Genomic DNA, 20119 nt, shown 5'->3' with positions numbered 1-20119 from the left:
GTCTCCGTTTTGGGGTGTTCTTTCTCCAGCCTTTGACTAAGTAAGCTTGAGCTTGTCCTAGAAGCAGGAAGCAGCCCTGCCAGGGAGCCGGGTGCCCGTGCATCCTGCTGGGACCATGTGTCCTGGTGGTTCAGGCCTGCCCGCACCCCTGCCCGCCGAGGCGGGCCCTGGTGCCCTGTTTCTCTCCTTGTGCTTCGTGGAAGAGCAAGGAGATGCAAGGTGGGGGATGGGAAGGGGCAGGCAGGGCACCTGGAAGAGCCAAAAGCTGAGTCTGCCCCAAGAGCCACTGCCTGTCTTGAGGTGCCCCTGGGCTCTGCTACTCAGCGTGTGGCCCAGAGCCCCCACTGCTGAGTGATCGAGTTGAGGACCGGGCTGTCCACATGGGACGGGGCGGGCCCGGAGCGTCTGTGTTTGTTAACAAGACCTACCAGAAATAAAATTCTTGGTTATTCTTTCCTCATTAAGTAATATGTGCTCAGTTTTGAAGTCTTGGGAGAGAAAGACAGGCTTAAAAATGAAAGCCCAAGGGCACCTGGTGGCTCAGTCAGTTAAACGTCTGACTCTTGGTTTCAGCTCAGGTGGTCTCAGGGTAGTGAGATCGAGTCCCGTATCGGGCTGTGTGCAGAGCACAGAGTCTGTTTGAGACTCTCTCCCTCTGCCCCTCCCCCTCCCCCTGCTCGCCCTCATGCTCTCTCCCTCTCTCTCTCTCTCTCAAATCTTTTCTAAAAATATGAAAGCCTGGAGATAATCATTGAAAGTTATTTTTATTCTTCTTCATACCTTTTCCTAAAATATGCTATTTGTTACCTTTCATGTGAATCCAGATTGGGCTTCTCTGCGTCTGTAGGTTCTGTGACCTGTGTTTGGGGGGTAGACAAGCATGTGCTGGTGCTGCTTCATCACCTCGGAACTGACCATTCTGGGGGTGGTGTTAGTTTTCCACTGTCAGGCCGCCCCCAGCATCTGTAACCGTTTCTCCATCCCAGAGCCTTGGGTTCTTGTGGTTTCTGGTTTGCTGCTCTGAACATGCTGCCATGGGTGTCTCTTTGCATCCCAGGTTCTGTCTTGGGGTCACCTTCTAGAAGGGACATTACCAAATCTAAGGCATTAAGATCTTATGGTGTCTGGAGCCCTGTGGCTTGTAGACCGTGTGTGGCTCTGTGCTGCTCCCCACAGTGAGGACCCGGTGGTGGTTTACTGCAGCGTCCCCTTGCCTAGCCCTGTGCTGGGGTGGGGGGTGGAGGGCCCAGGGAGGGACGAGCAGCCTTGTCACACTGCTCGAGGTTACAAGGACCACGCCCTGCACTGTACTGGCCTCTGGCCTCTGGGAGGTGAGGGAGGACGGTGCTGGGACAGGTTCTGGAGGCCCCTGGGCCTGGGGTGAGGGGACAGCCATTAGAAACCCAGGTTGTGGTTGGATTTGATTGGGTCCCGAGTGACTGTTCCTGGTGGGCACCTCCTGAAGAGGGGTCGCTATAATGGGGTGGGGCTACTGATCAGAGCAGATGTGAGCACAGGCTTGCTGTAGTTTGGGGTCTTTTGTAAGCACTTTCCTGTGTTAACTCACTGAAATCCCACAACAATGAGGGACTGTCGGTACTATTATCAATGCTATTGGATGGATAAACGTGTTATCCCCACTGTACAGATGAGGAAACTGAGTCAAGGAGAGCTCGCCCCAGCCTGTTAGCTAGTATGAGGCAGACAAAACCCAGCCTGCTGGTGCCCACAGCCCATGTCTGACCTCCCATGCCCCCTGCTCCTGGTTTTGCATCATTCTGAAAGCAGCACTGCCTTACAGCTCCTTTGCCTGTGGTGTTTTGAGTGCTCTCCTGAGCTGGGCTGTCTGTCTGCTGTCCAGCTGACAGAGTGCTCTTTCTCAGGCCCCATCTGTCCCAGCTTGGCTGCAGCAGTGGAGGGACAGGGTGAAGACTCGTTCCTTGGAGGGGTCCATGTAGCCCTTGACAGTTGGCTCCTACCCCAGGGAACCTAGCTCGAGCTGCTTCCTCATGTACATCCCAGAGCACCCCCTGCAGAGTCCCAGTGTCCACCCAGCGAGGCCTGGTCCTCCACACACCCTCTCCTGGCAGCCCCTCCTCCTGGTCCATCTGGCTGATGCTCACTGACCTGTCTGAGCAAGCTCACGGCCATGAGCTCCTCAAAGCCTCCTTGGATGCCTCAGGCCCAGAGAGTTCCTCCCTCGCGTGGGTTTCCCCCACCTGTGAGCCCTCCTTCTGGCACAGAAGCTCCCATATCATGGTGTCATCACGGACTGGGGGGGCTCTACCCCTTCTCTGGAAGCTCCTTACGGCTGTGACCACACCTTGTTCTCCTGGAGGCTGTGCCAGCGTAGCATTCTGGCTTATAGATGCACCTCCCAAGAACTCCTCAGAAAAATCAGTGGAAAATAATTGACTGTTACGGCAGTATATGAATTGGCAGAGTTTCCCAACATCTTACTCTCTAGAAGTAATCACTGTGAACTTCTCCATTGGTTTTCTATGCCTGTACTAACATACACCTCTTTCTCTTTTGGTTCTCTGGTGCCTACTTAGAGCCCTTTTAATGAATGTTTAATGTGATGGTTCTGACTGATGGTGCCTTTGAAGTAAGGAAATACAGTAAGAACATACTTGTATATTGTGGAAGTTTCTGATTCAGTGCTTGATGATGCATAAAGGCAGAGGCTGGCTGAGAGATCTTGGCCTTCATTTTCAGCAGCAGGGAGATATGTCATGTAGTACCATTTCGTTTCTTTCTTTCTTTATTTATTTAAGTAATCTCTACCCCCAACATGGGGCTCGAATTCATGACCCCAAGACCAAGAATTGCATGCTCTTCCAACTGTGCCAGCCAGGTGCCCCTCAGGTAGCACCATTTTGAAAAGTCAGAATGTATACAGGAGCTGGAGTATTTTCCTTGTTCTTACGAAGTCCTAACTTAGGAGATAATTTGCCATTTTAACTACTCTCTGAGAAGAAGGAGTTGCTTTTGTTAATTTTATAGTCTAGGAGGTTCTTCCCTCTTTTTTTTTTTTTTTTAAATAAATTTTTATTTATTTATGATAGTCTCACAGAGAGAGAGAGAGAGAGAGAGAGAGGCAGAGACACAGGCAGAGGGAGAAGCAGGCTCCATGCACCGGGAGCCTGACGTGGGATTCGATCCCGGGTCTCCAGGATCGCGCCCTAGGCCAAAGGCAGGCGCCAAACCGCTGCGCCACCAAGGGATCCCAGGTTCTTCCCTCTTATGTATGCTTTATACTCTCTCTCTTTCCCCAAAGGAAAAGTTAGTACCATAGAAGAAGTAAAATCAAGATGAGGAGCAGAAGGGAATATAATACAGTTGGGCCTGGGCTATGAGGCCAGGGTAGTTCTGAGCTTCCTAGTGGCTAGTGCATGCAGGAAAATGGGGTTTTCTGCTACAGAGGAGAGCATCTCTGAAGTAAGTCCTCAGGAGGGGGCGGGGGGGAGTAAGAGCCATGGAGAGGATTGAACCCTCCTTCCTAAACTGTTGAAGAACCTTGTCAGTGTCACAAATAGGAACTCATCGTCTTGATGTGGATGAAAACAGAGAATTATAAGACAAGGAGAAGGTGGCCTGGGCACATTCTCCATGAGTCTCTCATGTATTTTGTGGGGGGGAATGTCTGCTTAGCTAGCTCCCATCCTCCCAAACACTTCCACCTGTAGTTTCCTCATGAAACCATCAGGATTGGAAATAACCAGTAGCAGATTGGAAATAACAGTGGCCTAAATAAAATCTTTATTTCTCTCTGTGCCAAAGAAGCTGGATGCTCTAACCTAGGCCTGGTGTGGAGGCTCCATAGGTAAAGAATTCTTTTTTTCTTTGTCTGTTTTACATTGTCTTCTAGGCTCAAGCTCACCTTCTTGCAGAAGGTGGCTGCAGGGGTTCCAGCCATTGTGGCTACATCCCAGGTCATAGGAAAGCAGTCCTGGAGTAGGGCACCCCCGCCTCATGCCTAAGTGTTCTCACTGGGTGACCTCCTTAGAAGTCCCATGTTATACCGCTGCCTTGCTGGCCTTGGTCAGAGTCGAGTGTTCCAACACCTGGCGGCTAGCAGGAGGAAGTGCAGTGTTTCTACTGAGCAGACTGCCACCTCCTGTGAACTTGGGGTCCTGTTACTAAGGAGGAGAGTGGGAGTTGGGCTGTAGCCAGCCATGTCTGGCACACTTGGCCTGAGACTTACCCCCCAGTGAGCCACAGGTCCCTCATTTACAAAACGGCTGTCACAGTGGGGCCAGCCTCAGAGTTGTGATGTGGACATGATGCAGCTGAGGAGCGGCCCAGGGCCTGGTGCACAGCACGTTCTCAGGAGCTGCTCCATATTAGTCACTGGTGCCGCTGTTGTCAGCGTTGTCCTTAGCGCCGTGGACATCAGTGGGAGTCTAAACGAGTGTGTCGCGGAGCAATCGGAGAGGCAGATGAACCAAAATAAAAGAACCTTTCTTGTTCGAGTTGTTATCATGAGGAAAGAAGCCAGAAATGTGATTGTGCAGGTCAGGTCCACCTGGTTGCTTCAAGAGGGGCCTATAGGGACAATGTTCCTGCTGTGGGCCGGTGGGGTCCCGGCTGGGGAGTCCCCTCCTGGCTTTGGTGGCCTGAGGCCCTGTCCCCCATGCTGGGCCGGGGGCAGCCTGGTGGGTGGTGCCCCCGGGATTGGAAGAGTGTCTGCCTGGGCTGGGGGGCGTTCGAGGGCACAGGCTAATTTACTTCCTTCTTCTTCTTGCATTTCCGAGTCTGGCCACGGTAGGGTGAAGACACCAGCTCTGCGAGGGCCAGCCCTCTATCCTTGCCGCGTAAGGCCCCTGCCCCTGTGCTGGGCCTGGGGAGGTCTCGGGAGTACTTTGCACAGCAGAGATTTCACGGGTTTGTCCCCAATTCTGTGAACCCAGGGCTGTTACTTGGCTCGCTCTTTCCCTCTGCCCCTTAACCTCCCTCCCCCCTCGAGAACTCCCCTGGGCATCACCTTGGCCCCATCTTTCCCCTGAGGTTTCTAATGTCTTGTAACAGGGGCGGGTGGGGTCGCCCTTTCAGGAACCTGGTTGCTCTGGGCCCCTGTTCCCCGTCTACACAGGCTTGTTTTGCAACAGAACCACCGGTATTTCTGTTTCTGAACTTTGTGTGACGGCCGTAGAGCACACCCTATAAGGAGATCGCGGCTGTGCTGTGTCCTGGGACTTGGCGATGCAGCAGAGTGCAGTCATCACTTTGCAGAAGGCACTTGGGAGGCACTCAGCGGTTGGGGGGGGCTTTGATCAGGTGTCCTGGGGGAGCAGGTGGGGATCCCCAGCACCTAGGAAGGGTGCTTCAGAGCTCTGAGATGTCTGCGTGGTAATCTTATGGTGCTGGCTTCTGTGAACCAGCGCAGACCATAGCTGTGACTCCCGTTTGTGCCTTGCTGGCTGGTGCCACCGTTAGCGCCCTGCTTGCCGGGTGAGAGCCCTGGGGTTCAGACACATGGAGTGTCTGCCTCGCTGCACCGCGGAAGGGAGCAGCAAAGCGGGATGGGACCCTGGTGGGCCGTGGCAAAGCTGGTACCCTTTGTGTTCAGGAGGCTGCCTGCCTGGACAGAGTCCACTGGTGGCCGCCCTGGTTTCAGCTCTGCCCCTTTGTAGCTGTGCAGCTCTGGGGCAGTGGCAACACTTCTGAGGCTCTTCTACCAGATGGTGACAAGATCAATGAAGGAGATGGGTCGGGGTGCAGTCAGAAGGCCCTCCTTCAGGGGTCCCTAAGTAGCTTGAGGCCAGCAGAGGGGGCAGGGTCCCTGAGTAGCTTGAGGCCAGCAGAGGGGCTTAGGGTGGTGTGTGGGGTTGTGGGGGACGTAAGGACCGCCCAGCAGCTCACTGGTTCTCTTGTCCCTGAGACAACTCGAGGGGCCCTAGGAAGCCCATCCCCCTAACTGGGCAGAGATTTGGCCTTCACACTGAGTCTGTCCCATCCTTGGTGAGTGAGGGCCCAGAGATCCCTGGGCAGGAGGACTGTGGGTTTCCTGGCATGGACGCAGCCCTAGTTCTCTGGCTTCTCTCTGCCTGGACGATATTTTTGTGGCAAGCCCTGCCAAGTGGAAATAAGTTATTTACAGTGTTTTGACAAGATCATCAAAAGCCTGGATGGGAAAGGATGCCTTTGGGACTGAGCTAATGGTCTAGGAGTGTGGCCTGTGGGGATGGGAGCTTGGCATGGGAGTGAGAGGGGTAGGGGCATACCTGATGGAACTTTGTACCTGAGCCCTGGGCCCGCTGGGGTGGTGACTGATTGGATATTCTGGGCTGGCCTTTTTGTGAGACCTGGGTGCCCTCAAGCCAGCTTGGGCCTCAGCCTCCTTATTTTGCAGTGTGAGGCTTTGGTGCTGTCATCTGTCTGAGGGGGACAAGGGCCTGTGCCTGGCCAGCGTAGCTGAGGGAAAGGGCACACAGTCCCAGGTGTGATGAGGCCGGGCCTCAGCCTTGACCAGAGCCAGCATGGAGCTCCTGGCCACCCGAGCTCACCTCTGTGCCCCTCTGTCCCGTGTGATTCTCTGACCCTCCAGAAGGGGCGGAAGTACCTCCGGGGTGGCTGGGAGTCCAGAGAGAACCGTCAGCCACACTTTGTCAACATCCTTTGATTTTTTTTCTCCTTGTGTAGAAATGGAAGATGTATTTATACATTTGAAACAAAATTGTTGTCCTTTTGTAATCTGCTCTCCACAAACACACTTAGCATATTGTTAGTGTTTTCCCTTTTGTAGAATGTTCTACTTGGGCTTGTTTTCTTAGTGGCCACATAATATTCTCTCTGTAAGGAGAGTTATTGAGTTCCCTTGGTGGATGTTGGTGGGGGTTCTGACTTATCACTGTTCCACTGTTGTCAGGGCCATCTGGTTCTGATATCATTTGGGCAAGTCTGTGATTATTTCTTGGGCTATATAAGTAATCATATTTATTGTCTTTGCAGTTTGTAAAAGTATTATGTACTTCGTGGTGGGGGGACCCCCAAACGTTATAAAGAATTGTGGAAAGGCACCAGTGTTTTGGAGTTTGTTTTTCTGGATTTTTGAATGTACCCAAGGTACTTAGGTGGCATCTGTTTCTCTCCTGTGTACCCTCCCTCCCCCCCCCCTCCAGATTTATTTATTTATTTATTTATTTGAGAGAGGAAGAGGACCCAAAGGAGAGGGGGAGAGTCAGTCATTTTTAAAATATTTTCTTTATTCATGAGAGACACACAGAGAGAGGCAGAGACAGAGGCAGAGGGAGAAGCAGGCTCCGTGTAGGGAGCCCGATGTAGGACTTGATCCCAGGACCCTGGGATCACAACCTGAGCTGGAAGCAGATGCTCAACCACTGAGCCACCCAGGGACCCCAAGAGAGCGTCTTTTAAGCAGACTCCATCCATGTTGAGCATGGAACCTGACCTGGGGCTTGATCTCATGACCCTGAGATCAGGACCTAAGCTGATACCAAGAGTTGGCCACTTAACTGACTGTGCCAGGCGCCCCTCCCCCTTTCCTTCTCATTCATGCCTCAGACACTTCTCTCTGCCCATTGAGGCTGGCGGCTGGGGACTGGGGCCTGGCCGCAGCCCTGCCCATGGGCATATATGCCCTGTGTGTTTCTTTACCCAGGGAAAGGGATGGAGAGTGTGTGCTGGTGGGAGGTGGCTGGCCCCTGGGTGGTCCCCATCCCGCGTCCTCCTAGCTCAGCTGGGCTGCAGGCTGCTCCCCAAGGCTGTGCTGTCTGCATGGTGGTGCTGCACCCTCCTCTGGGACCCCTCCTGCTCCCATGTGTTTTCCTCTTCATTGCACATACATGCAACTTGCTAGCCCAGAGGAAATTCTGACTGTATCAGGTCACTAAGAGCAGGGGAGCAGCCACTGTCTCCCTACTTCTACCTCCTTCAGAGGCAGCAGGCATCGCACAGTGGCCAAAGGACCAGCTTTTCCCACACGGTTATTGGTGGTCATGGGCTAGGTATTTAGCCCTCGGCCTACGCCTCCTCGCCTGGAAGAGGGTTGTCCATCACCTACCCCTAAGGTCGGGAAGACAAATAGAGATAGTGTGCGTGTCAAAGCACTTACTACAAAGCTTGGCACAAAATCCATGTTCAGTGACCCATGACCAGGTTGTGTTCAGGGTGAGGACTGGAAAGAGAGCTTTTGAAAAGAATATCAAACACCACTTGCATGTCTGCTTCCCTTTGGGATGGGGGAGTAGGGTGCAGCCCCGAGTTAATCCCTCTAGTGCTTTCCTGGTGGAGTGGGCCCAGCCCAGACTTAGGAGGAGAATTTTCCGTATGGATAGGGGTCACTGTCCCAGGGAATTATGACCACAAGACTTCGAACTCATTCCTTGTCATTGCTGAGCCTGGTTCCCCTGTGTTTCTCGGATGATTTTACTTTGGTGAGTTCTCAGACTCGCTCTGTGAGGTGGGATCTCTTTATTATCCAGGGGAGGAAACTGAGGCTCAGCTGTGTCACTTGCTTAAGGATGCATCTGAGGTCCCAGAGCTAGCAGGTGCTAACTGGTGTGGTCTTTGATACCAGGTGGGCTTGATCTCCATGGCCTGGGCTCTGTCTCCTCCAGCCACCCACCCCTCACCCCTGCCCTGGTGCTAACCCAGCCTCCCTGGTTTCCCAAAAAAACCTGCCGTGCCCTTACTGAATTTCCAAGGCTGCCACAGGCCCAGCCCTCAGTGTCTTGCAAGAGCTTTTGCAGCAGAGCATGGTCACCCCCATTCCTGAGCTCTCTCCACTGCCCCCCATGCCAGTGCTCACCAGTTCCAGCCTTCAGCCACCCTCACTGATGGTGAGAAGGTTCACACCCTGCCCGCTCTGTGCCAGGCTCTACATGCCTCTCTCTGACTCAGGTGTATTCCCGCAGCTCTGATCCTATGATGTTTGATCTAGATGTGGCCCTAGTGAAGTGACTTTAATGTGGGGACTCCTTGTAGAAGTGTGGGCAGGATGAAGGGACCGGGCCGGGGGGGGTGGGGTGCGGAGCTGGAGAGGCTCCAGGAGGCTAGCTGTGGGGAGCCATATGTGCTCCTGGGGCTGTGGGGCAAGGGCCTGTCCCAGGGAGGCTAGAATCATGCTGAGCTGGAGCCCCTGCCCAAGCAGAGTGGAGGGATAAATACCACAGCTTCACCTTCTTCCTGGCCTCTGATCTCCTACTGGTACCTCCCACTGGGCCTGATGTAGCTGGGAGTCCAGGATCTTGGCTGACCTCAGAGGTCAACCTCTAGGCATGAGCAGGGTGAAGCGTGAGGACAGCCAGTGCCCCCCTCTCCCCCCCATGTGATTTGGTGGACCTCAGGGCAGAACACCATCAGGTCCCATGGCCCAGAGGTGCCATCCCTGGGCTATTGGGAGGGGGACTCAGGGTTCTCCATCCATCCTGGGCTCTAGTGTAACCCCTGGCTCTGATGCTCCTGTCTGGCCCTCCCAGATGCCTCTGTGGCTGTCCTGTGACAGGCCCATTTTCTATTGTCCAGGTAGTTGTGATTGAGAGGGCTGGGACTAGGGGCGGGTCCATCCATGCTTTCCATCACTGGGGGTTGACTCAGGCCCCTGGCAGCAGGCCCTCTCCTGTCCCCTGGGAACACCAAGATAACCCAATCTCCAGTGACCTTGGTGCCTGTGGCCCTGGGAGGCCGACCACCCTAGGGATGCATCAGAGGAGTAGGAGCAGGGTGGGCCTCTGTCCTGACCTGGAGGCTGGGGAGGGCTCCTGTTGGTGCAGCGTGCCCAGAGCTGCCAAGTGTCCCCCACCTGTTTGTGGCCTCTTGAGGCGATTTGTGTATTGCTGAACCAGAGCTCAGGTCATGGAGCCAGCAAGAGGGTACCTGCAGGTGCCTCCAAGATATGTGGCACTTGTGGCAGGAGAAGGCATTGAGTCACAGTGGCCGGCTCTGGGCCCCCCGGGCTGGGCAGCAGGAACCCTGGGCTCATTGCCTGTCATGCAGCTGGGCCAATTTCCTGGTCCTTCTCTGTGAAACAGGGGGGATGCCCCAGATGGGATCTCTGGCATCCCATCTCACCCTCCTGTGATTCTCTGACTTTACAGAAAGCAGGGGTATATTCTGTCCATCTCTGTCTGCTTGTTTCTTAGTCTTTCCTCTTGAAGACAGCCTGGTGGAGTTGCTCAGGGATCTGAGCACACCTGCCCCCTGAGTCATGTGTGCCTGCGAGAATTTGTTGATCTGTCTGAAGCAACCCCCTCTGATGCTGTTTAAATAGGGCAGATTTCTAGAGAATTGAGCCAGCTCCCCACGTCAGACCTCACTGGGTGCAATTTGTGTGTTGTAGCAAATGCACATGGCTGTGTGTATGTGCACAGTGTTTTTGGAGTTGGGCTGGCCTGACTTTGTGTCCTGTCTCTCTGTGTGACCTTGTGACCTTGAGCAAGTCACTGCCTCAGGCTCTTGGTTGGCTTCAAGGCTCATCATCATAATGGTGTTACTCCTACTTGCCACCCCCCCCCCACCCCTCTGTCTCACAGGGCAGTAGGTGGGTGAATGCAGATGCTTTGTAAACTGTAAAGTACCTTCTGAGGTCAGTGAATGTGTGGATGTGCTTTCCGCAGCAGCACCCTGGCTTTCGTGGCTCAGGAAGTGTTTCTGGCAAGGCCCAGTTTTTAACCTTGAAACATCATGCTTGAAAAATGCTTGCATGTGGTTTATTTAACTTTAAGTGGGGCAAATTCTGAAATGGGTTGTTTATTGTCCAAGCTGAAATTTTAATTTCTCATAAATTCCCCACAAATTGCTATAGTACATCTATATTTATTGAATCTGTCAGGGTTGTTTATGGCACTGAGGCCTGGGCTCCTGTGTTTGTGGTTGTTGCCATGGTGATGCTGGGGTCTGAGGCTCTAGAGAAGAGGCCCTGTTCTGAAGCAGCATGGAAGGTTCCGGAATGGGTGGTGTGAAGGAGAGCTGCGGCTGCCGCTGAGGGCCTACCTTGGGCCGGGCAGTGTGTTCAAGATTCTAGATTCCATCCCACCTCTCCTTCATCCCTCATCCCTAGGGGTGAGGGAGGGGCATGCACGGTCTTGGTCTCTGTTTCTATCCCATCCCCCGCCCCCCGCCCCCCCGTCCCCCTGATCTGCTGGGTCAGAGCCTGCAGTTGAGGAAGATGGTAGGTGCCTTCTAGCCTATGTGCAGCCTATTGCCATCAGGTAACCCCTCTGGGACACCCCTCGGGGGCTCTGTCAGCCTTAGGGCAGAGGCCATCTGCACCCCATCCTGTCCAGTAATCTCTCTGACTCCTCTCCCTCATTCCCTGTGTCCTGCTGGGAGTGGGCATCTCCCCTGGGCCTCTCCATATCCAGCCTGTCCCTCTGCTCCATACGGGTCAGTCTCTGCTTGCGCTGCCCGCTCCTGCCTTCTTTCCCTGGGGAGTTATAGGTGTCTTGGAGGCAACGGCCCCTGAGACGTCTTTCTGTGGCATCTCTGCTTGCCCTGGAGCTGCCCTGCGGCCCAGAGGCCTCACCTGCCCTGCACCCTGGCTGTCCCCTCGGACCATGAGCTGGCTGGTGCTCTGACTGCCCTGCCTCTCTTCTGGGGACTTGGCCTGCTGCCGGCGCTCAGGAATGCCGCCCTAGTCAGCCGGCTCTCCCCCAGCCAAGACTTGAGCCTGGACTTTTCCCAGGAGCCTTTATGTTCTGTCCTGGGGAAGGGACACTGTGTAGCAGAAATAGCAGGAATTGTGGGGCGGGGTGGGAGCCCCAGTCTCTGGTCAAGGCTTCATTGGCAGCTGGGGCTGGGGACTAGGTGTGGGTGGGGGCGGGGAGTAGGCCTGGGCTTTGAGAAGGCACCCCTGGGAGGGAGGGGCCAAAGGGACTGCTGAGAGGTCCCTGAGCCCTGTGTGCTGGACAGAGTGCAGAAGCTCAGCTGAACTTCAGGTGTTTTTCAAGCGTCTGCCCTGGGCCAGACAGAATTGGGGCTTGGAGGGCTCCCAGCGCATAAAACAAACACAATCCCTGCCCTCAAGGCACCCCACCTAAAGGGTGGAAACAGGCAGATGAGCAGCAGTGGACAGGGCAGCGGTGGACAGGGTGACGGGCCAGGGGTTGGTAGGGGTTCAGGACATCCTCTTGTTAAAGCGGAGCACGTGCTGCTTTGACTCCATCGTTACACCCTGGATCTAGATCCCCAAGTGGTGCTGCCATCCACCGAGCCCAGAGTTTGCGCAGCAATAGACATCATAGCCTCACAGTGGAAGTGCCCCTCAGCTGTTGGACGGACACAGACGCTGGGTTGCATGTGCGTGTTGTGATTCTGTGCAGCAGTGAGAGCAAGCCAGCGGCCGCCACACAGCGAACACAGATGAGCCCACAGACGTAGTGTGTGGCTGGAGAAGCTGACCCGGAGGAGTGCTTTTTGCAGGGTTCCATTTAGGTGAAGTACTGCACACGTAGGACTGCTCTTCGGGAAAGAAGGCGGGCTTGTGGTTACCTTTGGGGACAGGGACAGGGTGGGAGATGTGACATCATGCTGGTCCTGCAGGCTTGGTTCTCTTCTTAGCCCTCATCATGAGTTTGAATCTTCAAGCTGCTCACTCGTGATACACACTTTTTCATCTGTCATATGTTGGTCATTAAAAAACATAAAAGGCAGAAAAGGTCACAGGAGGCCAAAAATGTGCAGCTTTTTATTGTTTATTTTATTTTACTTTTTTTTTTTTTTTTTGCAGCTTTTTAAATAAAGATTTTATTTATTTATTTGAGAGAGAGCGCGCGCACGTGTGTAGAAGCAGAGGGAGAGGGAGAAGCAGGCTCCCCGCTGAGCAAGGAGCCCAACGACATGGGGCTCAGTCCCAGGACCCTGGGGCCATGACCTGAACTGAGGGCAGATGCTTCACCAGCTGAGCCCCGGAGGCGCCCTGGGTATGCAGTTTTCTGTAATGTGTACCCTCGGGTTCCCTGTAGAACACCTGGTCTCCAGCAGCAGGTCCCATTGGGACTGAGTGTCCCTCCTCCTGAGGCCCCTGTGGGGAAGATGCTCCCCTTGCCACTGAGGATATGGGCTCCAAGGAGGGCGTGCCCTGGCGGGGAGCCTGGAGCCTCGGTGACTCCCCCTGGCTCTTCTTTTTTTTTTTTTTTTTTTTTTTTTTTTAATTTTTATTTATTTATGATAGTCACAGAGAGAGAGAGAGAGAGAGAGGCAGAGACACAGGCAGAGGGAAAAGCAGGCTCCATGCACCGGGAGCCTGATGTGGGATTCGATCCCGGGTCTCCAGGATCGTGCCCTGGGCCAAAGGCAGGCGCCAAACCGCTGCGCCACCCAGGGATCACCCCCCTGGCTCTTCATGGGCCTGCAGTCTCCCTGTGCTCCGAGGAATGGACGTTGTACACTCCCTGCCTCTAGCCTGGAGCAGGCGCTCTGTGAGCATTTGAGGAATGAGGGGTGTTCTGTCCTAGTGCGTCCAGCCTGTCTGTGATAGTGTAGATGGACGTGCAGGGAGAGGATTCCCTCTTGTGTTCTGTTCTCTAGCCTGGCTGCCGAGCCAGAGAGGAGGTATGGGCAGGAGAGGAGAATATCGTCTGGATGCTCTTTTCTGTGGGGCAGATGTGGGCTCTGGGTCGCACTGGCCAGTTTGTAATAGGCTGTGTTTATTGTGTGTTTACTCTGTGTCCGGCTCTGTGTTCCCATTCCCACATCTTAATACACTCTGTTAACAGATGGAAAAATGGGTCAAGGCAGGGACGTGCGGGTGACATGCTCAGGTTCACCTGCTAGAAAGTGGGGACTCTCGTTGACCTGGAGGTGGTGAAGTGACCCTCAGGCCAGCCTTTGATGCACAGACTCCGCCAGGCAGAAGGGTTAAGGCAGATGCTGGGAAGGAAGCTCTTAAAAGCAGAGTTGGGGGCGTCTGGGTGGCTTACCTGATTGGGCGTCTGCCTTCGGCTCAGGTCATGATCCCAGGGTCCTGGGGTTGAGCCCTGCGTCAGGCTCAATCTGATCATCAGCCCAGGTTCCATGACTGTGGGATCACAGGCACCTGGGAGTTTTAGGGGCTGTGTATTACTCACCCTCCTACCTCACAGCCTTCCCGGCAACCAGCACCCCTACACGAGGGATGAAGCTGACATATCATAGTCACCCAGAGTCCATGGTTTACATGGGGGTTCGCTCTTGGTGTTGTCCATTCCTGTGGGTCTTTACAAATCTGTAATGATGTGTATCCCTTAGAGTATCACATCCTAGTGGTCTTGTCTAGCTTCACTTCCCTAAAAATCCTCTGTGTTCGTTGTTTTTTTTTTTAACACTTCACATCACTGTTGGGGCAGCATTAATCAAATTGAGATATTGGGGGATTGGGGGCTCTTGAGCGTTGGCATACATGAAAGCTCCCGGGTGCCTCTGATACACAGCTGGGTGTGGCTCATGGGTACAAGCCTTGAGTGAGCCCAGAACCCTTGGGAGGGTGTCTTCAGCTGTCCAGTGGCCTCACTCGAGTGTCTGAGCCAGTAAGGAGTAAGGCTAAGGGGACTGAAAATGTGTATTTCTGACAAGTTTCTGCTGGTCTGGGACCCTCAGCATCGAACCACCAGCTTTTAGCAGTAGTGGTGAAAGATGTCGTGGGGCCAGATGTGCCTCACTTGGCAAGCCACAGAAGCTCTTTCTGAGCCCTTGGGGGCATCTGAGGGATGCTGTCTGGGTGCTTTTCTTAGGTGCGCCGCCTGCTGTCGAGGTGGGGACTTCATCTGAGATGGAAGGTAGGGTCCAGTTCCTCCCGGCCCAAGCCTGTGTGCCTCAGCCACCGGCCCCTTGGGGATCCTGGGTTTGGGGGGGAGGTGGTGGTACCGGCAGGCCAAGCCAGGGAGGCCAGGTGGACTTCCAGCCCACCGAATCTGTGGGGTTCCTTTAAGGTTCCCACTAGGACACACGGGCCTAGAGTAAAGACCAGGCTCCCTGGTTGGGGGGCCAGCCAAGTCCACATCAGGACATGCAGCCCGTACAGAGCCCAGGATCAAGTAGTATAGGTGACTTAGTAGAAATTAGTCTTTTCTGCTTGAGTTTGTAGCAGCATGATGATAGAACCACATAGATACAGCTAACATTTGGGAGCACTTTATAAAGCACTTGAAAAAAATCCCTCATCTAAACCCAAGATGGTCCCATGAGCCGTAGGGACAACTAATTATCCTGCCTTTCAGATGTGGAAACTGTAGGGTCACTGAGCTGCTGATTGGCAGGGCAGGGCTGGGATTTGAGCCCAGGGTGCCTTCTGCTCTCTCAGACTCTGCTTGGCTCCAGGTGAACCCCCCGGATGGAGGTGAGGGCTCCTCCCAGACAGTCTCTCGCTATAAAAAGTGAAGATGCTGATGCTCGCAGGAGCGGGACACGCTTGAATTTCTTATAACAGAGTTGTTCTTGAAATGGGTGATACTTGTTGACATTCCTCCCAAAAGGTGTGGGGATGAGCACCCCATATCTCTGACATGGCAGGAATTGGGGAGGTACTCAGCTTTCGGATGAGGAAGCTCCTGCTGCGTCTGCCATTTCCCATTTCTCAATCCAATGAGTTGTGAGGCACAGAGTTTCCACACTCATTGGATTAGGGTTGACAAGGGGATAGCACAGCAGTTTCCAAACTGGGCTCTCTGAGGAACCCAGGGGTTCTTTGAGGGGGGCAGGCCTGCTTTTCCAGGGGGTTGTTGCTGGTCCCTATGCACAACGCAGCAACTTTAATCTGTTTCTAATTCAGGGGTCTTCATGTTAGATTTCATTTCAGGCAAGATGTTGGAATTCAGGGGTGTTTGAAAACCACTGATATGTAGGGACAGGGCCAGGAGAAGGCAGGGGCCCAGGCGCTGGAACTGGGGCCTTGGTCCCTGAGGTGACATGTATGTAGAGTGCCATGGGGCTGCTGGGACGGCCTGGGCCAGGAGCCTTTGGGAGTGCAGGCTGGCCGCCCCTGACTACACGGATTCCTGACTGCTCATCAGGCCTTCTTCAGCTGTTCGTGTGTCCAGCCAGCTGGGCCCTGTGCTGAGCATGGGGTAGGGTGGGCACTGGGGGATGGAGGAGGTGGGGGGTAGGGGGGTACGGGGGGTGGGGGTGCTGCAGGAGGAGGGGGATGTAGTTGAGAACAGAATTGCCCCAGTTCTCAAGGAGCTTCCAGGGTGGGAAGACAGTCTGGCTTTGGGAGACTTCGAGTCTCTTTCAGCACCTTCTGGGCATTGTGGTCAAAGGGTGCAGCCTTGTAATCTGCAGATACTGCTGGTGGTGTCCTTCCTGCTGACAGGTCAGCGTGACTGGTCAGCATCACACTTCCTCTCGAGGCCTCGAGGCTGCGCCACCTACTGGACACTGCCGGTCATAGCGGGCTCCGCCGCCTGTGGGGTGCTCCCTGTGCCTCTGACTGGCCCTCACCTGACCCCGTCTCTCTGGAGTTCTGCTTGCCACACTTCTCACCACCCAGGACCGGGATTTGCCACCTTTCTGAGTGGATGATAGGGGAACAGGTGATACGTGAAGAGAAGAGGGGGCACGGATGGGGCGCTTTCCAAGGCCTGCGACCCCTGGCCCCTGGTGTCCACCCTTGTTCCTTTGTCTTGTGGTGGGCAGGGCCCACATTGCTATTCGGCGCTCTTGGAGAACCATCTGGAATGCATGGTGCTCAAGAGTGAAGGGCGTCCTCATACAGGACAGGGACCTAGTGGTTCACATGGCAAGCGGGAGTGGAAGTACCAGCTTCCCCCAGGGCCCACTGCAGGATGTGGTCCAGATCGGAGGGTGGTGTCCTGCCCCCTGGAGGCTCTTGGAAGGCAAGGCTTCCACAGACGCAAGCTCAGTTCTGACTCTACAAGCTGGCAGCACACAGCGGCAGGAGAACCAGCATAACCACTAGGCTTTCTTTGAAATGTGCGTTCTGGGGCCTGAGTACGGCCCAGTGGTTCTCGCGTGGGCTCCTGCAGAGCAGCCCCAGCACTGTGCTTCTATTTAAGGCAGTCAGATCTCCTTCAGCTTGCCACCCCAGGCCTTGCTCTCCTCGGGAAGGCTGTTCCCCACACGGCCTTTGGCAGTTGAGTGAAGCCACGCATGGGGTGCACTTCCCAGCAGGCTTGCGTGCCAGGGAAATACCTCCGTCTGGAGGTGCCATGGCCCGTAACTTGACTCATTTTCCTTTCCAAACCTGCTTCCCCTCCTGCTTTCCTGGGTCATGAGGAAGGTCCTGCCTCCCACCCAGGCAGCCTGCCCAGATGCCATCACTGCACAGCATCCACAGTCCATCAGTCTCCTGTCGTAGATCCCCTGCTCCCCCTCACCCTGAGTGCCCGCTGGCTGGCATCCCTGCCTCTCGGCCCCCCGCCCCTCCTCGCAGAGTATCCTTCCCTGGAGAGTCCCTGAGCCCCACCCTTGCCTTCTGCTGTCTTTAGGTGAAAGTGTACGCCTCGGGAAGGGTTTACGGTGCTCTTCTGAGTATGTCACTGCCAGCCTGGCCACCTCGCCTCTGCCACTCCCCAGGTCAAACAGCAGCCACCCCCTGACCGCCCCCACCCCGTGCCTCTGCACACATGCCCTTTGGGACTCGCCTTGGCACACCCGGTCAGGTGTCCTTCCCAGACCCCTCTGTCTCCTCCCTCCTTGGGCTGCCTCTGCCCATGCCCGGGCTCCTTGTGCCTGTCTGGGCTCCTCACTCTTTTGCTGTCACCTGTGAGGTCCTCAAGGCCGAGGAAGGGTACTTAGCAAGGAACTTGGCACTTGGGGAGCCCTTGATAAATGATTTTCATATGTTTGTTGACTTTACCCCAAGATCAGATTAAAAGCCACAGAAGTGATTTTTTAGGACTTTCCAGGGGCACAGGGACTCCTGTATTTAATATCTTTACTATCTGGGGAGTTGTCCTCCCAGCACACCTCACCCTCCATCTTGCACCAGTCCCTGCTCTGCTTCTGGTGGCATTGGGGATTGACCTTGGCTGTCATGAAAAAAACAGTTCCCTTTGCCAGAGATTTGCATCCCAAGCATCTCTGGCAGCCAGGGGCACCCATGTCTTGCAGTTCTGACCTGTAAGATAGAAGGAGAAAGAGTATTTCCTCTTCAGAAAGCCATCTCTTTGGATCTTGTCCCCTTCTCCCTGCCTTCCAGATACCCTCTGGGGATAGGGTACCTGGAGCTCTGGCAGCTGCTTTGTGGTAATGAGGTGATAGGAACGAGGGCAGAAATCTGCCATAGGGAGCACGGCAGAATAAAAACTTGGAAAGAGCCTGGGCTCTTGTTGATATCGAGCTGTTGAAACACCAGAGACCCATCTCCCTCCAAACTCTGTGTCCTTATGATGTAAGCCATTTTGGTCAGTCTTTCTCTTTCTCTTTCTCTTTCTCTTTTCTTTTCTTTTCTTTTCTTTTCTTTTCTTTTCTTTTCTTTTCTCCTTTCCTTTCCTTTCCTTTCCTTTCCTTTCCTTTCCTTTCCTTTCCTTTCCTTTCTTTTCTTCTTTCTTTTTCTTTCTTTTCTTTCCTTCTTTCCTTCTTCCTCCCCTCCCCTCCTTCAGATTTTATTCATTTATTTGAAAGAGTGAACACAAGCAGGGAGGAGGGGCAGAGGCAGAGGGAGCAGACTCTGCTGAGCAGGGAGCCCGATGCAGGGCTCCATCCCAGGACCAGGGATCATAACCTGAGCCAAAGGCAGATGCTTCACTGATGGAGCCACCTGGGTGCCCTCAATCAGCATTTCTTAAGATCAGATATACCTTCCCTGATTATTCTGAGCTTGGCTGATTGATTTTTTTTGTCATCAAAAATCAGGTGCACCTTTGGGTTAAGGTCTGGCCATCACATAACAGAACTTTGCAGGCTAAAGGTATGTGCTGGAGACAAGGACACCAGTGCTTGAGCGTTGTTACCACTGGTGTTGGAAGTGTGGGCGCGCCCATGGTGACGTGGGTAACCATGTTCATTTGGACACATGTTAAGAAACAGAATTGTACCCCATGTATGATAAAACAGAAAGGCTTTTCAGGTTGAAAGCAACAGATTTTCATCACAAAAGGAAAGACTCAAGGAAATATGAATAAATAGAGTTTATTAGCATGTATGTCTCACAAAGTCCAGAGTGAAGTGTGGCAGGTTTCAGACCATCAAGGACTCAGATATATCATCAGGAATCTTGTTTCATTTCCCAGCCTCCCTGCAGGTTATTGGGGCAAGTGTGCCATGTCATGAGGAAATGATTGCCAGCAGCTCCATCGCACCAGCGTGGCAACCTCATGAGATGCAGGGATGCACGTATGGCTCTCCTCTGGCCCCGGGGTCCAGCCAAGGTCACAGGGCTGGCTGGTGCTTGTTGGCTCTGGTTGGTCTGGCTCCAGTTCCATGCCTCTCATGTTAATTTGGGGCGGGAGCAGGGATGCTGCCATAACTGATGAAAACAACAGAAACATTCTTCATTCTGGAGGTGAGTTGTTGGAACTCGAGGGTCGGCAAGCCCATGCTCCCTCTGGTCCTTCCTTGCCTCTTTCGGCTTCTGGGGGCTCCAGCAGTTCCTTGACTTGTGATAGCATCTCCAGTCTCCGCCCCCACCTTCACATGGCCTCACTGCTCTCTCTCCGAGTGTGTCTGGGTCTTCCTAGGCAGTCTCCTCCTCTTATAAGAACACCAGTTGTATTGTATTCAGGGCCTTCCCTAATGGGCTCATCTAATCTTGATGACATCTTCAAAGGCCATAATTTCAAATAAGGTCATGGTCACAGGTGTGGGGGTAGTGGGGGACACAGTTCAACCCACAGCACCTGTTTGTTCACCGGTCACTTAGGTCCGAGTGATGCGATACTCTCATAGCCCTGCCCTGTGTTGCATGCCCACCCTGGATGTGAATCCTGGGGCCGCAGCCCTGCTGTTCATTTGGAGATTGAGCCCACCAATAATGGATAATGGACGGCATTTGCTGGGCCTGTTTACCAGTCTCTACGCCGAGGGGAGGCAGGGGGAGGCTGTGGTAGCATCACGGGGCAGGAAGAGGGTAGGATCCCTTGTTGGTGTGTTCAGTCCTGGGAGAAATGGAAAAATACCCATTTGCCCTTCTGGCCCTGGCTTTCCAGTTGACCACTCATTTGGAGTTAGGTTTGTTGGCACTATTTTCCCTGCAGTCAGTTGGGCTGGTGGCCCCTGCCCC

The 20119-nt window shown here is 54.0% G+C and overlaps 1 protein-coding gene across 7 annotated transcripts in view; it reads left to right on the top strand.

Moving 5' to 3' along the window:
* The window catches only part of ITPK1 (inositol-tetrakisphosphate 1-kinase), a 180075-nt gene that overhangs the window by 45439 nt on the left and 114517 nt on the right, over positions 1–20119 (top strand). Inside the window, exon 1 of one of the 7 annotated variants that reach the window (XM_072837836.1) lies at positions 11011–11134. The exons of the other annotated variants lie outside the window; for them this stretch is intronic. Within the exon in view, the coding sequence (XP_072693937.1) occupies positions 11039–11134 (96 nt within the window). The 5' untranslated portion in view covers positions 11011–11038. Of the gene's footprint in view, positions 1–11010; positions 11135–20119 lie in introns of those variants that run through there. 7 annotated transcript variants of the gene reach the window in all.

Source organism: Canis lupus, chromosome 9, assembly GCF_048164855.1.
Source record: "Canis lupus baileyi chromosome 9, mCanLup2.hap1, whole genome shotgun sequence".
NCBI classification, from domain to species: domain Eukaryota; kingdom Metazoa; phylum Chordata; class Mammalia; order Carnivora; family Canidae; genus Canis; species Canis lupus.
Note: the sequence above shows the minus strand (reverse complement) of the source record. Positions and strands in the feature narration are given on the sequence as shown.